A 17,971-nucleotide genomic window follows, 5' to 3' on the forward strand; every position below is an offset into this window, starting at 1 on the left:
AATTGGCACCAAAATAGACTAGTGGACCAATGGTTCAGAATAGAGGACACAGAGACTAACCCACAAAATTACAATTATATTATTTTATTTATTATTTATTTTTTAGTTGTAGTTGGATATAATACCTTTAATTAATTTATTTATTTTTATGTGGTGCTGAGGATTGAACCCAGGACCTTGCCCATGATAGGCGATTGCTCTACCACTGAGCCACAACTCCAGCCCCACGACAGGGTATTATTAATGTTGCCCAGGCAGGCCTACAATTTACCAGGTATTTGGGATTGGGATAACAGGTATATGCCACCATGTCTGGTTCTTGTTTTGTTTTATTCCAGATTTTTAGAGTACAGAATTAGTGCTCTACAGTAATGCCCTTTGAGAATTTATTTTAGGTATTCTTGTATACTTAGAGTTTTTATATATTTAATGTGATTCATTTGGGTGTATTATACTGCCATGGCCAGCTGCCCTGCCATGACTGTTAATTCAGAAATCAGTGAGAGGTTATGGGGGATTGAGAAAGACAAACACATGTAGAGAGAAAGCTGGAGGGACACTGTCCTTTGATGGAGGAACAGTGACCCAGACCTAGCTTATTAGCACATTTTTATAGCTTTAATCATCAAAAGGTTCTTTGTGGGAAAGTTTCTGCAAAGGAGGCAGAGCAAAGGAGGCAGCACTGGAGAGACATTAGGGTTATCTTATTATGCTCAGAATTCTCTATCCCTGGGAGCTGGTGTCTGAACTCAAGGTCCAGACTGATATAACTCTGTGACCTTACTGGGTGTCACCATAGCAACTGGGAAATCTTGATCTGCACATTTGCACAGGAAGTTCCCAATACAAATGCAGCTATGAGGCAGTCAGAGATCATGATTCAAGTCACTGCTCTCCACATTATACCTTCATGTTGACTTGTGGACACTCAATATGATCCTTTTAGTCTTTGATATAAGTTTTCATGTTTCCTGGCTTAAAATATCCTAGAATAATCTTATATATGTGCTTGACCCTCGCCCCAGTTTAGCCTCTACTCATAGTTCCTTTCAATTGGGAATGGTGGTATGAAATGGCTTCTTGCTTTTTCAATTGATAGCTTGAAATGACTGTTTCTAAAAAAAGAAAAGAAAAAGTAAATACATACTGATATTTTAGGTTTTTACTTAACTACTTTTCTTTTATACTTGTATTTCCCTTCTTTTAGGTTGAAAATCTTTTTGAGTTTTTTTTTTTTTTTTCTTTTACCCCAGTATTAGGGATTAAACCTAGGCCTTGGCATTGTAAGGCCTATATATTGCTTAGAATTATAAAAGAAAAACAGAAAAGCTAATCCAAAAACTAATAAATGACTAACTAAAGAGGGAGGAAGAAAACAGAATAGAGGGTTGGTATGACTTCTCTAAAATAATCCTTGTTATTTATTGTTCATTTTGGAATTTATGTAAAGTTTTTAATATTGAATATTCCAAAGCAGAATTAGACCAGGCACAGTGGCTCAAGCCTATAATCCCATCTACTGCAGAGGCTGAAGCGAGAGAAACATGTCTCAATATTAAAAAATAATAAGGGCTGGGAGCTACCACTGAGCTCTACCCTGGAACTTATATTCATGGCTCCAACATCTTGATTCTTTTTTTGTTTGGTTGGTTTTAAATATTTTTTTTAATTGTTGTTGGACACAATACCTTTATTTTATTTATTTTTATGTGGTGCTGAGGATTGAACCCAGTGTCTCGAATGTGCTAGCCAAGCAGTCTCCTGCTGAGCCACAACCCCAGTCCCTTAAAGACTATTGAATTAAATTTGATTTCTTTTTCCTTAAAATATTTTTCTTTGTAAATAGTCAAAAAAAAAAAAAGGCATTCTGAATTCATGTAGTCATGTCACCTACTTCATGCACAGTTTGATTTTGTTTATAAACTGCCTTATTTTAATTTTTCCCCTCAGTACTGGGAATAGAGTCCAGGGTATCTCTACTTTGGAACTACATTCCCAATCTTTTTAATCTAATTCCAAAATGGACAAGAAGTAACAAGGACTATTTCAGAGAATCATGTCACCACTCTATTCTGTTTTCCTCTTTTCTCTTCATATAAGCCATTTTATTTGTTTTTGGCCTAGCTTTTCTGCTTTTCTTTTATAATTCTTAGCAATACATTTTCCTTGCTTTTTTCTCTGAATAATAGATCTTAGAGATAAGTTTTATCAATAAACTATGCCATTTTAATTTTGGAGAAAAATTTTTAAGGAAAGTTGTTTTCTTTGTACCAGTCAATTTTATTTACAAATGAAATAAAATATTATACAAAATAAATTAAAGATTTGAAATAAAGATATTAATGAGCTAAATGAATGTTCCCTTGCATTGTGTGAGGTCTTTTGAAGCTCCAGAATCATTTTTAAAATCTACTTTAAGGCATTCTACTGTCATATATAACAAATTGGAATAAAAAATAAATAAACATAAAATGTACTTCAAGTAGAGATAACTGCATTTGATGCTTTTGTGATATCTCATATTCTCAATTTCTCAAGACAATATTTTTTTTCTTTTATTAAGCTTCAAGTGGAAATAAAGAAATCATTTCTCATATTAGTCAACATGGAGGAAAATGGCCTTACTGGTTTAAAAAAATGGGTGAGTTCTTATTCCGAATGTTAAAAATATGTATCAGGCACTAAGAATGTAGCTCAGTATCAAGATTGCCTTGATATTTTACACTTTTTTTTGTCTAGCATGTGTAAGGCCCTGAGTTTAATCTCTAGTGCCACTGAGGGTGGAAGGGGAGGATACTAGCTGTGATGGCACACACCTGTGGTGACAGCTACTCTGGAGGATGAGGTGGGAGGATCACTTTAGGATCACTTTAGTTTGAGACTAGCCTAGGCAACATGGCGAAGTCTTGTCTTAAAAGGAAAAATGTGTGTGTGTGTGTGTGTGTGTAGGTAGATATAGTTACAGTTATGTATTATGTTGACTAGATTTTTAATTTCTTCTTATTAAGAAAATATTCAAAAGTTGGGAAATTACACATTGAAATTGCAAGTTGTACTTAATGAAAGTAATGCAGATACCTATGCAGGAAGACCACTACCATCTAAAGCAATTAAATTCTCTGTTAAAGGTAAGGAAAACACTAATATATAATTTTTAAATCAAGGGAAGATAAGATAGTCAAATAAAAGTTGTTGGACAGTTGAGTAGCCATCTTGATTTTTAAATGGTTTTATAATTCTACTTATCATATTTTTAATTTTAAAAATGTCATTTGTTTTTTACTTTGAATTGTTACTGATAAAATGTAAAGCTGTTTTGACTTGTGACCTTTTGCATGACCTTAGGTATTTGAGGAATAAATGTATGACTTGATGTGAATTTGTTTTCATCCACTTGCTATATTCCTCATATCCCTTTTAGTCATGAAACTCCTGTTTTATTTTCTATTGATTTTTCTTAAACTATTTGATTTCCTACTCTCCTTTCTTTCTATAATATCTAATATTGTGCACACTTGTAATCCCTGTGGCTCAGGAGGCTGAGACAGAAGGATCTCAGGTTCAAAGGCAGCCTCAGCAACAGCAAGGCACTAAGCAACTCATTGAGACCTTAACTCTAAACAAAATACAGATTAGGGCTGGGGATGTGGCTCAGTGGCTGACTGCCCCTTAGCTCAATCCCCAGTACCTACCACCCCCCAAAAAAAAATCTAATATTAAGATGGTGAATCGCCTGGCAGATATACTAATTTTCTTTTTTTTAATTTTTCATCTCTTGGTTTTATTTTTCTACTTTATTTGAGATTGCCTTGATATTTTACACTTTTTTTTAAAATTGTTGATGGACCTTTATTTTATTTATTTGTATGTGGTGCTGAGAATCAAACCCAGTGCCCCACACATGCCAGGCAAGCACTCTACCACTGAGCCACAACCCCACCCCTGATATTCTACACTTTTAATTGAGTTTTTTCTTTGCTGTTATTTTTTAGTTTCTAACTTTCCTTATTATCTGGTTATCTCTTTTTCCAAGCATTCTCTTACTATTTGATGGATTCACTACTTTTATTACTTCTCTGAAGCTATCAATAACATTAGGAACTTTTCTTTAATCTTATTTATTTATTTATTTTTAATTCTATAGTTGTTTTTGGACCTTTATTTTATTCATTTATTTATATGCCGCGCTGAGAATTGAACCCAGTGCCTCACATGTGAGGCAAGTGCTCTACACTGAGCCACCATCCCAGCCCCAGTCTTTTTTATGTTTATTCTTTTTAGTTATTCATAATAATAGAATGTATTTTGGCAAATTATACATACACAGAGTATAACTTATCTTTAATACTTGTTTTCTCCATGTTGCTTTTTGCCTGTTTGCTCTGTTATATGAAATGCTCTTTTATATAATTAGTCATTTGCTCACATTTAAGAATGGGGTATTTAGGAAACATGTATTTTGTTGGGGGAAATTATAAGGATTTTTAGGTCTTCTCTCTGGTCAGTTTCCTCAGAGTGGAACCTTCCAGCTTCTTCCTGGGAAAGTAACAATCTGGTTGCTAGCATTTTGGGAGCCAAGTGCAGAAGACTGTTGGCAGGGGTATCTCAAATTTAATAAATAATCTTTCAGTTGATTTTTCTATTAACTATGACACTTTTATTAGCGCTTTGTCCCTCATTCCTTAGACTTGCCCTTTTCCTTCTTCAGAGAACAAATTATCTTTTGCCAGGGATGAGGAAAATATTTGGCCCTTACTTTTAGAGATGGGGCATTTGAGATACTGTGTCTTCAGCAGACTTCAACAAATCTTCCAAATTTATTCCAATTTCACAACAGATTTATACAACCATTTCTAAGACTTTTGGGTGTCCTGGAGTGTGACTTCAATTGAGTCTCAACTTTATTGTCATCTGAGAAATTTATTTTCTTAGATTTTTCTTGTGAGACAGTTACATTTGCCCATATGTTCTTCAGCTTTCAAATTTCATTACTGTTGTCTTTAAAAAAAATTTTTTTTTTTAGTTATACATGGACACAATATCTTTATTTTGTTTATTTTATTTTTATGTGGTGCTGAGGATGGAACCCAGTGCCTCACATGTGTGAGGCTAATGCTCTGCCACTGAGCCACAATCCCAACCCCAACCCACTATTATCTTTTTTCTTATGTGATGTTTTTGTAAATTTAGTTCCCTTAAAAAAAAAGTCTAAGCTGTGTGCAGTGGCATATGTTTATAATCCCAATGATTTGCAAGCCTCAGACAGGAAGATCATGAGTTCAAGCCCAGCCTCAGCAACTTTGTGAGACCCTGTCTCAAAAAAATAAGAAACGCCTGGGGATTTAGCTCTGTGGTGAAGTACCCAGGATTTGATCCCTAGTGCCCCTCTACCCAAAACAAACAAGTCCAAAGTGTCATTAAGGGGTTTTGGACAGGACTGATTTAAGAGCCTGTGATCCCCTTGTTTTCTTTAATTAGAAGGATCACTAGCAGAATTTTCTTTTTTTTAAAAGATCATTTATTTTTTGTACATAGAAATATACTATGTTCTTTTAATACAGTGAAACATATTTTAAAGTATAGATTTCCTGTAGTTTTAGCAGTTTCCTATTGATGATCCATTTAGGTTGTTTCCAGTTTTTTGGCTATAAAAGTTATTCTGTTTTATGTACATACGCTAGAATTTCTCTAGGTACAACAAATTCTCAAAAGGCTATGTAGATCGCACCAATCAACAGATGATAAGAATTTTTTTCCCACCTACTTATTTGTCAAATCCCTATGTATTTATTTAGACAAATTGGGGGGTCAGGTGATTTCTCTAATTTTTTTTCTTTTTGTAGTTGTAGATGGACAAAATGCCTTTATTTTTTTTTACTTTTATGTGGTGCTAAGGATCGAACCTAGCACCTCACACATGCTACTTGTCAAAACGCTTTGCCACTGAACTACAACCCCAGCCCTGATTTCTCTAATTTTGAGTTTGTGTACCTCTTCTAGCCTTTATTGGACATTGTATATCACCTGAAAGCTTATTTATTTGCATTGCCCATTTTAATAGTTTAGAGCTGTGATTCTCACATATGAGTTTGTATCTGAACCACTTAGAGTGCTTATTAAAACATTATGTTGTGCCCTCACCCCCAGTTTTTGCTTCAACATGTTTGGTGGTAGGCTGTAGCATTTGCATTTCTAATGTATCCTAGGAATGGTGAAAACTACTAGAGACCACGCTTTTAGAATAGCTGTGTTAAGGTATCAGTGGTAGAACACAAGTTTACCATGAGGCCCTAGGTTAGGTCCCCAGCACAAGGAAAAAAAAGAGAGAGAGAGAGAGAGAGAATAGCTGATTTATAGGAGATTTTAAATGTATTCTGAATTTTAATTCTTCATTGCATGCTTTACAAATAATCTCTCATAATCAGCTTCTCTGTTAAACTCATCAAATCCTTTTATAGCTGTTCAGTATATTGTGTTTTTTGCCTTAGAAATTTTTTCTTGGGATTAAACTTAAAAACATTCTTCATCATATTCTAGTTTCTGAGATAAACATCTATTTCTACCTCTACTTTTACTTTTATATATGTTGTGTGACAAAGTTCTAATTTTACTTTCCCATATGGATTGTTAATAGTAGTTAAAATTTACACAGATTTAAAATGCCATCTTTGTCATAGTCTAACTTCCCATATATGAATGTCTGTTTCTTACCTCTAGTGAATTTTCTGACCTATGAATTTACCTTCTTTCTTTCTTTTTTAATCTTTATTTTTGTTAAAGAGGGCAAGCCAGAGAAATTTTCTTTTGGTCTGCTGGATCCTCCTTTTCGTGTTGGAGTTCCATTCAACATCCCTTTGGAATTTCAGGATGAATTTGGTCATACCAGCCAACTAATAACTGATATTCAGCCAGTTCTTGAAGCAAGGTAATTTGAAATGTTGATTTATTCGTCTTTTTATATTTGCTAACCATTCATTCTTTTTCTAAGCTTAAATTATTTCTGTGAGGTTAATTTCAATGTTGTCATTTAAAATGTTTGGTGAATTTTCTGACGTTTGGTGACTTATTTGGCCCAAACTCTCTTCTGAGACTGCAATGTCATATATAAATTTAGATCTTAATCCATTTCCTTTTGCAAGTATGATATGTCTTCCTGGCAATTTTTTTTAGTTCTTGTTTATTTAGAAGTTATGCCATTCAAACTTGATGGGATTGTAATTTATTTTGGTGTTTTAAGCAGTGAAATTGATATTTCCTGTCCCTCCTTAAAATTTGCCTGTACTTAGTAGCCCTTTTGAATGATATAATTGCCCTATATCAAAAAAATAGCTCTTAATAGTATGTCACTTGATGTCATTGAATATGTTCATTATTTCCTATTACCTTTTTTTGAGATGCTTAGTAAGAAATTCCTGAAAAAAGAGTCTTAAGAGGATAACTTGTGATTCTAAGCAGTTGTTTATTTATAAAACATAATAATATCAATTATTTCTTTTTGCATTAGCTGCCAAAATTCTCTTTTTGTACCCATTTCTTGTTTTATTTTTATGATGCTAGGGCTCAAACCTAAATAAAGCCTTATGCATGCTAGGCAAGTACTCTACCTCTAAGCTTACAACCCCAGGCCTGTGCCATCTTTTCATGTATACTTCCTTTTATTGTCTCTATGTATTTTTCCCCTTGTGGTGGAACGTTTCACTTTTAGTTATTTGAACATGTATTATATTCTAGGTACCTGGTAGCTAAAATAATAGAAATGAATAAAAAGGACATTTGCCTTCCAGAAGCTCATACACTAGTGAAATAGAGCTATATCTAGAATATGCCTTGGTGAAATTCTTGAAAAGCAATATCTACTTATAAAAGAAAATCAGAATGAATTTTTTGTTGTTTTATGTTCCTTCAAGTTGCAAAAGGTCATTTTTTTTGTCTTTTTGACATATTATATTCATTTGAATATTAAATAGCACTGGAAGATTTCAATAAACATGTATTTTTAAATAATAAAACAGTAAAGGTATCTAATTACAAATGAATAATATTTAAAACATCTTTAAAAGATTTTTTTTTTTTTTAGTTGTAGATGGACACAATATTTTATTTATTTTTATGTTGTGCTAAGGATTGAATCCAGTGCCTCACACATGCTAGGCAAGCACTGTACCACCAAGCCACAACCACAGCCCACAAATGATAATATTAATGCATTCATCTATACCTCTTGTCTTTTATAACTTCACTTTGTCTATGGTAGGATACTCTTATTTATGAAGTCTTCCTCATATATACACACATAGTGATAGTTAAGATTTTGGATATTTAAAAATGTCTTGGTGACATGATAGTGTGAATTTATCTTCAAGAGAGGATGACTATTAAATGGGTGGGTTCCTTGTTTTCAGAGTTATTTAATTTTTTAAATAAATTATTCATGTATATGCCTTAAAGAATCAAGTTAAGTCAATAAGTCAATGGGCATGGTGGCACATGTCTACAATCCTAAGGATTCAAAAGGCTGAGGCAGGAGAATCACAAGTTCAAGGCCAGCCTGGGCAATTTAGCAAGACCTTGTATCAAAATTAAAATTAAAAACCCAGTCAGTATTTTCCCAGTACTGAGGGGGGAAAAAACCCCAAAGGTCTCCCCTCCCTTTCTACTTTAACCATGATTTACTTCTCAGAGAACCTCTTTCAGCTTTCTTGCTTGATTCTTCTGATTATTACCATATTTCTAAGTAAATTTTATATTGGTCCTTGATTCTTCAGTTTTAGGTGTTATCTCTACTTAATGGCTATAGAAGATTAGGACATACTGTCTTATTGTCACCTCCTTTAAAATAAGTATCTCTCTTGTTTCCTCTTTCTTTAGTGAAGTTATATTCTGGTTTGATCAATATTTAGTATTTACTATATAATAGTAATATAAATTCTAGTCAGTGTTACTACTGTGTTGTTACTGTACTTTTTTGTTGTTGTTGTTTCCTAAGCTTATTACAGATTAAACCATAAACTCTGAAATTGTCTTTTACAATTGTCTAGTTTCTTTTCAAGATATTTAGATGTAGCCAGGCTTGGGACACACACCTGTAGTCTCAGCAACCCAGGAGACTTGAATGAGGAGGATTGCAAGCTCAAGGACAACCTCAGTAACTTAGCAAGATTCTGTCAATAATAATAATAATAATAATAAAAGAAGTACCTCTGGATTCAATCCCCAGAACTGGGAGGGGAGAGGGAAGTACATTTTAGGTACACAGATAGTCCATTGGCTTCATATCCTTGGAGACGGTTCCCTTTGAGCATGTGATTAGGACTAGTCTGGAGTAAATGTTTCTATGCTTTGACAGTTTTCTTTCTGTACTCTTCTTCCATTTTCATCCAGGGGACTTCCTTTGTCTGTCTTCTGTGTTTGGGAAACAATTAAACCAAAAAAACCTTTTCCTAACCTAGAAAACTTCTTAACAAAGGTAGAAGAGAAAGAAAAAAGTTATATACATAACATTAAACCAGCATGTGACCAAAGCAGCCAAGCTGAAGAGATTTGTAGCCTAGTTTGGTGGCACATTGCTATAATCCCAGCAGCTAGGGGGATGAAGGGGAGTGGCTGAGACAGAAGGATTGCAGGTTCAAAGCCAGTCAGCAACTTAGTAAGACTGTAAGCAACCTAGTGAGACACTTGTCTCAAAATTAAATTAAAATAGTTGCTGGGGATGCGGCCTGAGGTTAAGCACCTCTAATTCAATCTCTGGTACCAAAAACAACAACCACCACCAAAAAATAAAAAATAAAAAAAAAATCAGATTTGTGAATACAAAGAAATCTTACCCACCCCACCTGCCCTTTGTTGGTGGTACCTAGGGATTCATCCATGCGAGTAAAGGTCTTTTGAGACAGGATCTGACTGAGCTGCACAGGCGGGCTTTGAACTACTGATCTTCCTGCCTTAGCCTCTCATGGAGCTGGGATTAGATGTATGGGATTAGATGTATTAGATGAATTTTACTCTTAAGAGGAATACAACCCATTACATTCATGCNTTTTTTTTTTTTTTTTTTTTTTTTTTGTATTTATTTATATTTATGTGGTGCTGATAGTCGAACCCAGTGCCTCACACATGCTAGGCAAGCACTCTACCACTTAGGCACACCCCCAGTCTTCACTCTTTAATGTTATCCTTTACTCCAGCTTCTAAAGACTCCTAGTACTACCAGTTCCTGAGTGGTACCTGGAAATTAATTCCCCTTGTCTATCCTATGTTTTAGCAAATAAGATTTGCTGTCCTTAGCCGTGCATGTTGGCACAAGACCGTAATCCCAGAGGCTTGGGGGACTGAGGCAGTAGGATTGTGAGTTCAAAGCCAAGTCTGTAACTTAGTGAGATCTGATCTCAAAATAAAAAGGTCTAGAATGTGGCTCAGTGTTAAGCACCCCTGGGTTCATTCCTTGGTACTCAAAAAAGAAGAAGAAGAAGATTTGGTGTCCTTGTTTTTTTTTTTTTTTCCTACCTTTTCCTTATGTTTGCTTTTAATAATAAATAAAAGAAATCCTTTGCTTTCAATATTAGTGAGATTTTAAAGAGACAATGAAAATAGATGTGTTTAACATGCTAACCTTTCCTAGAGAGTTATTATCTTGTATGGCACTTTTACTTTTTTTTTTTTTCTTCAAACAAGGCTTATTGTTAAATATAAATCATGGGAATCAGAGTTTTGGACTAGGGTTCTGCTGTAGGCCCCAACAATCCAAGCTAAATATCAAAATGGAGTTATTCATCTTAAAGTCCCAGTCAACAAGTGATCTAAATTTCTGAGAAACTAGGATTAGAGAGAATACCATCCACATTTCCCATGCAAGCCTGTTTAAATTGGCATGATAATGAAGTTCCTTTGATCATAATCCTCACACAAAAAAAGTAACAGGAAATAATCTGATGTTAACTAGTTATTTCCCCATCATTCTGTCTTCTTATCCTTTTCCTACAGGGAAAGTAACTTGCCTTTTATTTTTGTTTCTGCTTGCTTTATTCCTTGTCTACAAAATCAGCCTCCTCTGCTGTGCTTATTGGAACACTTATTTTGTTGGAATGAAACAAATAGAATGAAGGTGTTGCCTACCTACAATCAAATATAAAGTCAATTAAGATCCTTAAATTGGGGCTGGGATTGTGGCTCAGTGGTAGAGCGATCACCTAGCACTGGCAGGACCTGGGTTCGATCCTCAGCACCACATAAAAATAAAGACATTGTGTTGTGTCCATCTCCACCTAAAAATTAAATATTTTAGAAGAAAAGATCCTTAAATTGTTGTCATTTTTAAATCTTCCAGTCTATTCAAAAGTACTTATATTATATTTAAAATGCTTCAGAAAAAATTAGGCCTTTTCCTCCATCATGGTGTATTTTTTTTTTTTCCCCCTTTTCTTATCTGAGAGTAAAATGTTAGTCAATAGGTCTACATGTGGTTGGTTGAAGCTGACTTAGGAACCAAGTTGCTCATAACAGTAGATTAGGGGACCTCTCCATATATTTTAACCAGCTTATATCATGACAAGACTCTGGTTATTTAGACTTTTTCTAAAATTGCCAATAATTTTAATAGGTTCCAAAAATTCTCCAAAATTCAGCTGGATGACAGATTTCAAAGAATTCATAACAAATGCTCAAGATATCCTTAACCTGAGTTTAAATTTTTTACTGTGTTTATCCATGCTTATAAATGCTTGCTGGATCAGTTTTCTGTGGGAGCCAGGTGTAGTAGTACGTACCTATAATCCCAGCTACTCAGGAGGCTGAGGACTGTAAGATCAAGACTAGCCAGGGCAACTTAGTGAGACACCCCGTTTGAAAATAAAAAATAAAAGACTTTGGGTTGTAGCTTAGTGTTAGCGCACCCTTAGTTCAATCCCTAGTACCATCAAATAAATTGGTTAATTAAATAAAAATTGAAAAGTGGGATTTAAGGATCTTAATTGACTTTATATTTGATTGTAGGTAGGCAACACTTCATTCTATTTGTTTCATTCCAACAAAATAAGTGTTCTGTTTATTACCTCTTATTTTAATATTATTTTGTTATTTCAGCACAGTGGTGCATGCCTGTAATCCTAGCCACCCCGGAGACTAAGGCAGTAGGATCGAAAGTTCGAAGCCAGCCTCAGCAAAAACAAGGCATTATAAGCAACTCAGGGAGACTGTGTCTCTAAATAAATACAAAATAGGGCTGGGCATGTGGCTTAGTGGTTGAGTGCCCCTGAGTTCAATCCCCAGTACCTAAAAATAAAAATAAATAAAAGATCTAAGGATGTGACTCAGTGGTTAAGCACTCCTAATACCAAGAAAAAAATTATTTATTACAAAAATGAATTAAACATGCCAATGTCATATTTGTACCTTATTTTCATAGGTAATAGAGGAGAACTTTTAAAAATACTTATTTTTTTCCAGTGGTTTATCTTTACATTATGAAGAAATAACCAAAGGACCAAATTGTATAATTCGTGGTGTTACAGTTAAGGGTCCTGTAAATTCTTGTCAAGGCAAGGTAAGCATTATACATAAATGTTATAATACTTGTCATTTGTTTCTTCTATAGTAAAAATGAAATTGGAAATTTAATATCAAATGAGCTGTTTTTGTAAACACTAGACAGTATTATTGAGTTGTTAGGAATTAATTAGCATCATGTCACTTTACTTGTTTTATTTTTAAGAAAAATTGGCACCATCATTACTGTATTTTTTTAAAATTTGTGAATTAGATGTTTTTCTACTGTCTTTATCTTCATTTTTTTCAACAGTTATCCAGTGGAACGTTGTTTTTTTCTCTTTTTCTGTTCATTTTATAGTATTTTTTCTTACAACAAAAATGATAGAAGTCTGAGAAACTTAAGCTTATGCCTTTAAATGTAATTGGTTTGGTATTCAGGTGAAGGTATTTGGTTAGGGATATGGTTAAGAAAGGAAAATACATAAACTACATAAGGTACCTTTTCAATTAGGTCTATACAGTAGCTATTAGAGACTATTGTAGCTAATACCTTAAATAATTTATTACCTTTTAAAATACTATATCATTTACCTTTAGTATATACTTAAAATTATTCCTATTAGATGGGGCTATCCCTACCAGACTGGGCACGGTGGGGCAGGAGGATTGTGAGTTCAAAGCCAGCTTTAAGCCCCTAAGCAACTGAGTGAGACCCTCTCTCTAAATAAAACATAAAAATGGGGTAGGGATGTGGCTGAGTGGTTAAGTGCTTCTGGGTTAAATCCTGGGTACTGCTCCTCTTCCCCACCCCCAGTATGATTTTCAAAAGAGCATGTTGGGATTGGGGGTATATATAGCTCAGTGGTAGAGTAGCATGTATAAAGCCTGGGTTCAATTCCCAACCATGGAAAAATAAAATAAATTTTAAATAGAGCATGTGAATTTCTTCATGTATTGCAGACAGTACATCCCCAATCAGAAATGTTCCGATATCTGAAGCTTTTTTGAAGCATATATGATGCCACAATGTAGAAAATTCCACACCTGACCTCAATTGATAGATTATAGTGAAAACATGAGCACACGAAAAACACTGTATAAAATTATCTTCAGACTATGTACATAAGGTGTACATGAAACGTAAATGAATTTTGTGTTTAGACTTGGATCTCATCCCTCTTTATGTATATGCAAATATTTCAAAATACAAAACACTTTGGTCCCAAGCATTTGGATAAGGGATTCAACTTAGTATATACTATTTTGTAGCTAAGTTGCCTGGTCTAGCCTCATCTTACAAGTAACTGGGAGCACAAACACGTGCTGCACATCTTTCTGAATTAAAGTTTTCCAGAAATAGAAACTCATGACACATTTAAACTTTAGTAATATAAACTTGCTAAAAAAAGATTACTATATTTAAAAAACTTTTATTTTTAAATAGCTTTAGAGTTTCAGAGGAGTTTAAATATAATAGTTATATAGAAAGTTACTCTATAAACATCTTTAAAAACTTCATATTTATCAATGACAGAAAGTTAACACTGATATAATTAAGAGAACTACAGTCTTTATTCAAATGTATCAAGTAATTAGTAATTTTTTGTTCAGAATCTAATCTAATACTACACTACATTTAGGAATTTCTAGATTTTTTTCTACTTATTAAATTTCTCATTTTTGTAATATCTTTGATTGAAATAATTATTCACAGTTGACTTTTTGAGTTTAAAGACACTTGTCTACAAGAAAGCCAGATAAATCAAATTTTCCCTTTTGAGTCTCTTGCATATATATGATAACATTAGCAAATAGATTTCTATAATGATAAGGAAATAAAAGTAAAAAACAAATCTGAGTTGAGACAATGAACCAAGTATGTATTTGAATTTGGTTTAATTTTTTTCTGGTATTTTCAGTTTCTTTTTTATATGTTATATTTTAATGATACAGAATTCAATTAGTGTCACTGTGGCATATTTGTACATGTAAATAAAGGAATTTGATTTATATTGAGTTTAATTTTTTTCATTTTTTTTTCCCCCAACAGAATTTTAACCTGAAGGTTATTCTGCCAGGTTTAAAAGAAGACTCACAGATTTTGAAAATTAGATTACTACCTGGTAATATTTTAAGAAATATATCTAATAACTTATTTTAAATGATATTCTTAAAACTTGTGATGATACTAGAAAGTTGGAGTTTGGGGCAGGTTGGTAATGATATAAATCTTGAAAATACATTTGAATTGTCAAATAGCACTGGCAGAAATGACCAGTAAAAAGGAAAACATGTACGAATATGTTAGTGAAGTTCTAAAAATAGTCTTAGGAGAAAAATTTGACTATTGACAGTGTTTTAGGTAATTTTTCCTAGGTATATAATTATTAGCTTTATGTTAAAAACTGTGCTGTTCTTTATTTTTTCATGATACAACTCTTTCATATTTTAAGAAGAGAAGTTTCTGATTTTATTTATTTAATTTGATATTGACAATGCAAAAAACTAAAATTGCATAAAAATTACATAAGATAGAAAATGCTGACTAATTTGAGAGGCAATCTGCTGTGGAGATTTAAAGAGTTTATTCTAGAAGCAGCCGTTTTGAATTTGTATTTAGGTTACACTTGATCCTGTGCCTCAGTTTCTTTACACATAAAATGAAATATATGCTCTCAAAGGGCTGTTGTGAGAATTCAAAAGTTAGTAAAGGTAGTTCTCCCTTGCTAGTCTTTTGTAACTGATTGGAAGACACAGTGCATGAGTTTTCATTATCAGTACTGTGCAATGTGAGAACTGCCTATACTCGTGAAACACTTAGAATAGTACTTCACTTGAAAGTTTTAGCTCTGATATTAACAAACCTTAATCATATCTTCTTTTGTTACCTTTTGTACTATTTTTAAGCAAAAGGGAATAAATTTTCTTATTGGCTTTCACAAATCCAAATTATATGAATTTTCCTCCAAGCATTCATTGAAAAAGAAGTGAAAATTGGCACACTGGTAGAAGCATAAGAAAAAAATTGTGCTAATTAAGTACTTGTTATGCTTTATTATAGAGGTTAGCTAAACAGTATAGATTTGGGCACTAAAATCCTTAGTAATTAGATGTTTCTGCATTGTTTTTGGAATTTGAGAGCAAAAATGGTAAAAAGGAAATAGATGGTATGGTGAAAAAAGTGTCAAGGGGTTTAAAATTACAAACTACAATTTAAATCTGAGTCTGCTACTCATGTCCTTGACAAAATATTTAATCTCTCTGGATTAAGTATTTTCCTTATTTAATCCTTAGGTTAATTATATATAGTAGTTTTCTCATCTATAAAATGGATCTGATAATAGTACCTTCTTCATTTAGATTATTGTGAGATTTACAGTTAGAATAGTGCTTAATTAAAACTTAACACAGTGTCTAGCACATTTAGTAAATAAAATATTAACATTATTACAAAGTAAAATAAGTATTTCTAATGACTGTCTTTATATGCGTTGATTTACCAGTATTTAACACAGATTGAATTTTAAAATATTAGTGATTATGGAGTAAAATCAGTATACTGCAGAGGTATAAACCCTTTTTTATTAATCTTCCAGGAAACTTGTGGTATAACTTGCTTATGGACATTGGAAGTAGTGAGCAATCTAATAAGTAAATCACTTGGTTATATCAATACAAGAACTCATCTTTTGAATGCCTGAAAAGAGCCTATCATTATTTGTGCTTGAGAAGTCAGATATTATATAAAGTTAAAGATCACAAATACAAAGTAGTTTGATAAAATTTAATTTTTCTTCTTGAATACTTTTTGTACCTCAATCCTTTTAAGATTTTACCTACTCAGATGATTTCTAGCATGAGTTATCATTGTCATAGTTTCTAGCATAAAACTAAGCCTAGACATCAGACATTTTTATTATATAGTTGAGACAGCTTTCATCACATGTAGAATCTATGCGTTTTGGAGACAGAAATTATTAAGCTTGGACATTGCTTAGCTTTTGCTTGATTGTATTATTTTTAAAATATCAAATCATTGTTTCTTTTGATGTTTCAGCACTTGAGTTTTTAAAACCTGTGTATTTTATTGTATGATTTTCTCTTAGGTCCCCCTCGTCATTTGAAAGTGAAACCTGATTCTGAAATTTTAGTTATAGAAAATGGAACAGCTTTCCCATTTCAGGTGGAAGTTCTAGATGAATCAGACAACATAACAGCACAACCAAAACTGATTGTCCATTGTAAGGTAAACTTATTGTGAGACAAGAATACTTATAGGCTGTATTTTAAATCCCATGGTAGTAGTAAATGGCAATAACTACATTTTTAAACTACTTTATAGTAAGTCTTAACATGATTGTTCCGTGGAGAAATTTGTGGGAGCTCTTATTGCTAATACTTTCTCAGTAATCCTAAACCAATGAAAGACACCAGCTTTGCCCAGTTTCAGAAAGAGATTTGTGGATGAAAGTTTCCTCCTCTCTTCTCCCTTTCTTTCATCCCCATTTAAGATGAAGTATTTTATTTGTACAGGCTGAATACAAATGTCTGTCAGGATTAGCAGTGGATGGATAAATGAAGGTGGGTAAAAAGACCACAGAAATGGAAAGGAAACCCAACAAAGCGTAGTAAAAAAGAAAAGACTAGTGATTGAGAATGTTGGTTTTCCTTCTAAAAGAAATAGCTTTTACTTAGCATTGTAGAAAATTATTATTTATGTTCAGAAATTCTCTAGATTGTTTATTTATTTATTTATTCATTTATTTGTTTAGTTTGGGATTAAACCCAAGGTACTGTACTGCTGAGCTACATTGCCAGTTCCTCTTTATTTTTTATTTTGAGACAGTGTCTCACTAAGTTGCTGAGGCTGTCCTTGAACTTGAGATTCTCCCGTGTCATTCTGATTATAAGTCTGCATCACCATGCCTGGCTAATTCTGTAGAATTTTGAATTTAGAATTTTCCAATTTATACCCATAAATAGTAACTATAGTGAGTCATTGGAAATTTTTGATTAATTATTAAATACTCAGTTACATTTGTTAGGGTTTTGAATTATTTTTCATCCTCCTTATAGTTTTCAGGTGCTCCAAACCTTCCAGTCTACACAGTGGATTGCAGTAGTTCTGGAACCAGTATTTTAACAGGATCTACAATTCATGTTCAGAATATTAAAAAAGACCAGACACTTAAAGCAAGAATTGAAATACCTGTAAGTTGTCATTATTTATTAATATTATTGATTGTTAAAACAATTAGTCTTTAACAGATTTATACTATTTTTTATAGATATATAGTTTTTTATTAGTATTTCCACATTAAAGGATTTTGTTATAACCTACATAACCTACTAATAGAATAGTTCTTATTGGAAATGCATCATGGCTGATGGTGAAGACATAATGGAAGAGGGCAGTATAAACAGGCAGTATTGCTGAATGGGATAACAAATAAATAAAATATGTAAATGTGATCTCCCCCCCCCCCCC

The 17,971-nt window shown here is 33.1% G+C and overlaps 1 protein-coding gene across 1 annotated transcript in view; it reads left to right on the forward strand.

The window, feature by feature from the left end:
- Positions 1–17,971, forward strand: part of Smchd1 (structural maintenance of chromosomes flexible hinge domain containing 1) — a 139,938-nt gene that overhangs the window by 53,623 nt on the left and 68,344 nt on the right. Inside the window, exons 12-18 of the mRNA XM_048806597.1 lie at positions 2,564–2,641; positions 3,009–3,128; positions 6,781–6,925; positions 12,442–12,538; positions 14,534–14,606; positions 16,590–16,729; positions 17,560–17,694. Of these exons, the coding sequence (XP_048662554.1) occupies positions 2,564–2,641; positions 3,009–3,128; positions 6,781–6,925; positions 12,442–12,538; positions 14,534–14,606; positions 16,590–16,729; positions 17,560–17,694 (788 nt within the window). The remainder of the gene's footprint in view (positions 1–2,563; positions 2,642–3,008; positions 3,129–6,780; positions 6,926–12,441; positions 12,539–14,533; positions 14,607–16,589; positions 16,730–17,559; positions 17,695–17,971) is intronic.

Source organism: Marmota marmota, unplaced genomic scaffold, assembly GCF_001458135.2.
Source record: "Marmota marmota marmota unplaced genomic scaffold, marMar, whole genome shotgun sequence".
In the NCBI taxonomy this organism is placed as follows: Eukaryota; Metazoa; Chordata; class Mammalia; order Rodentia; family Sciuridae; genus Marmota; species Marmota marmota.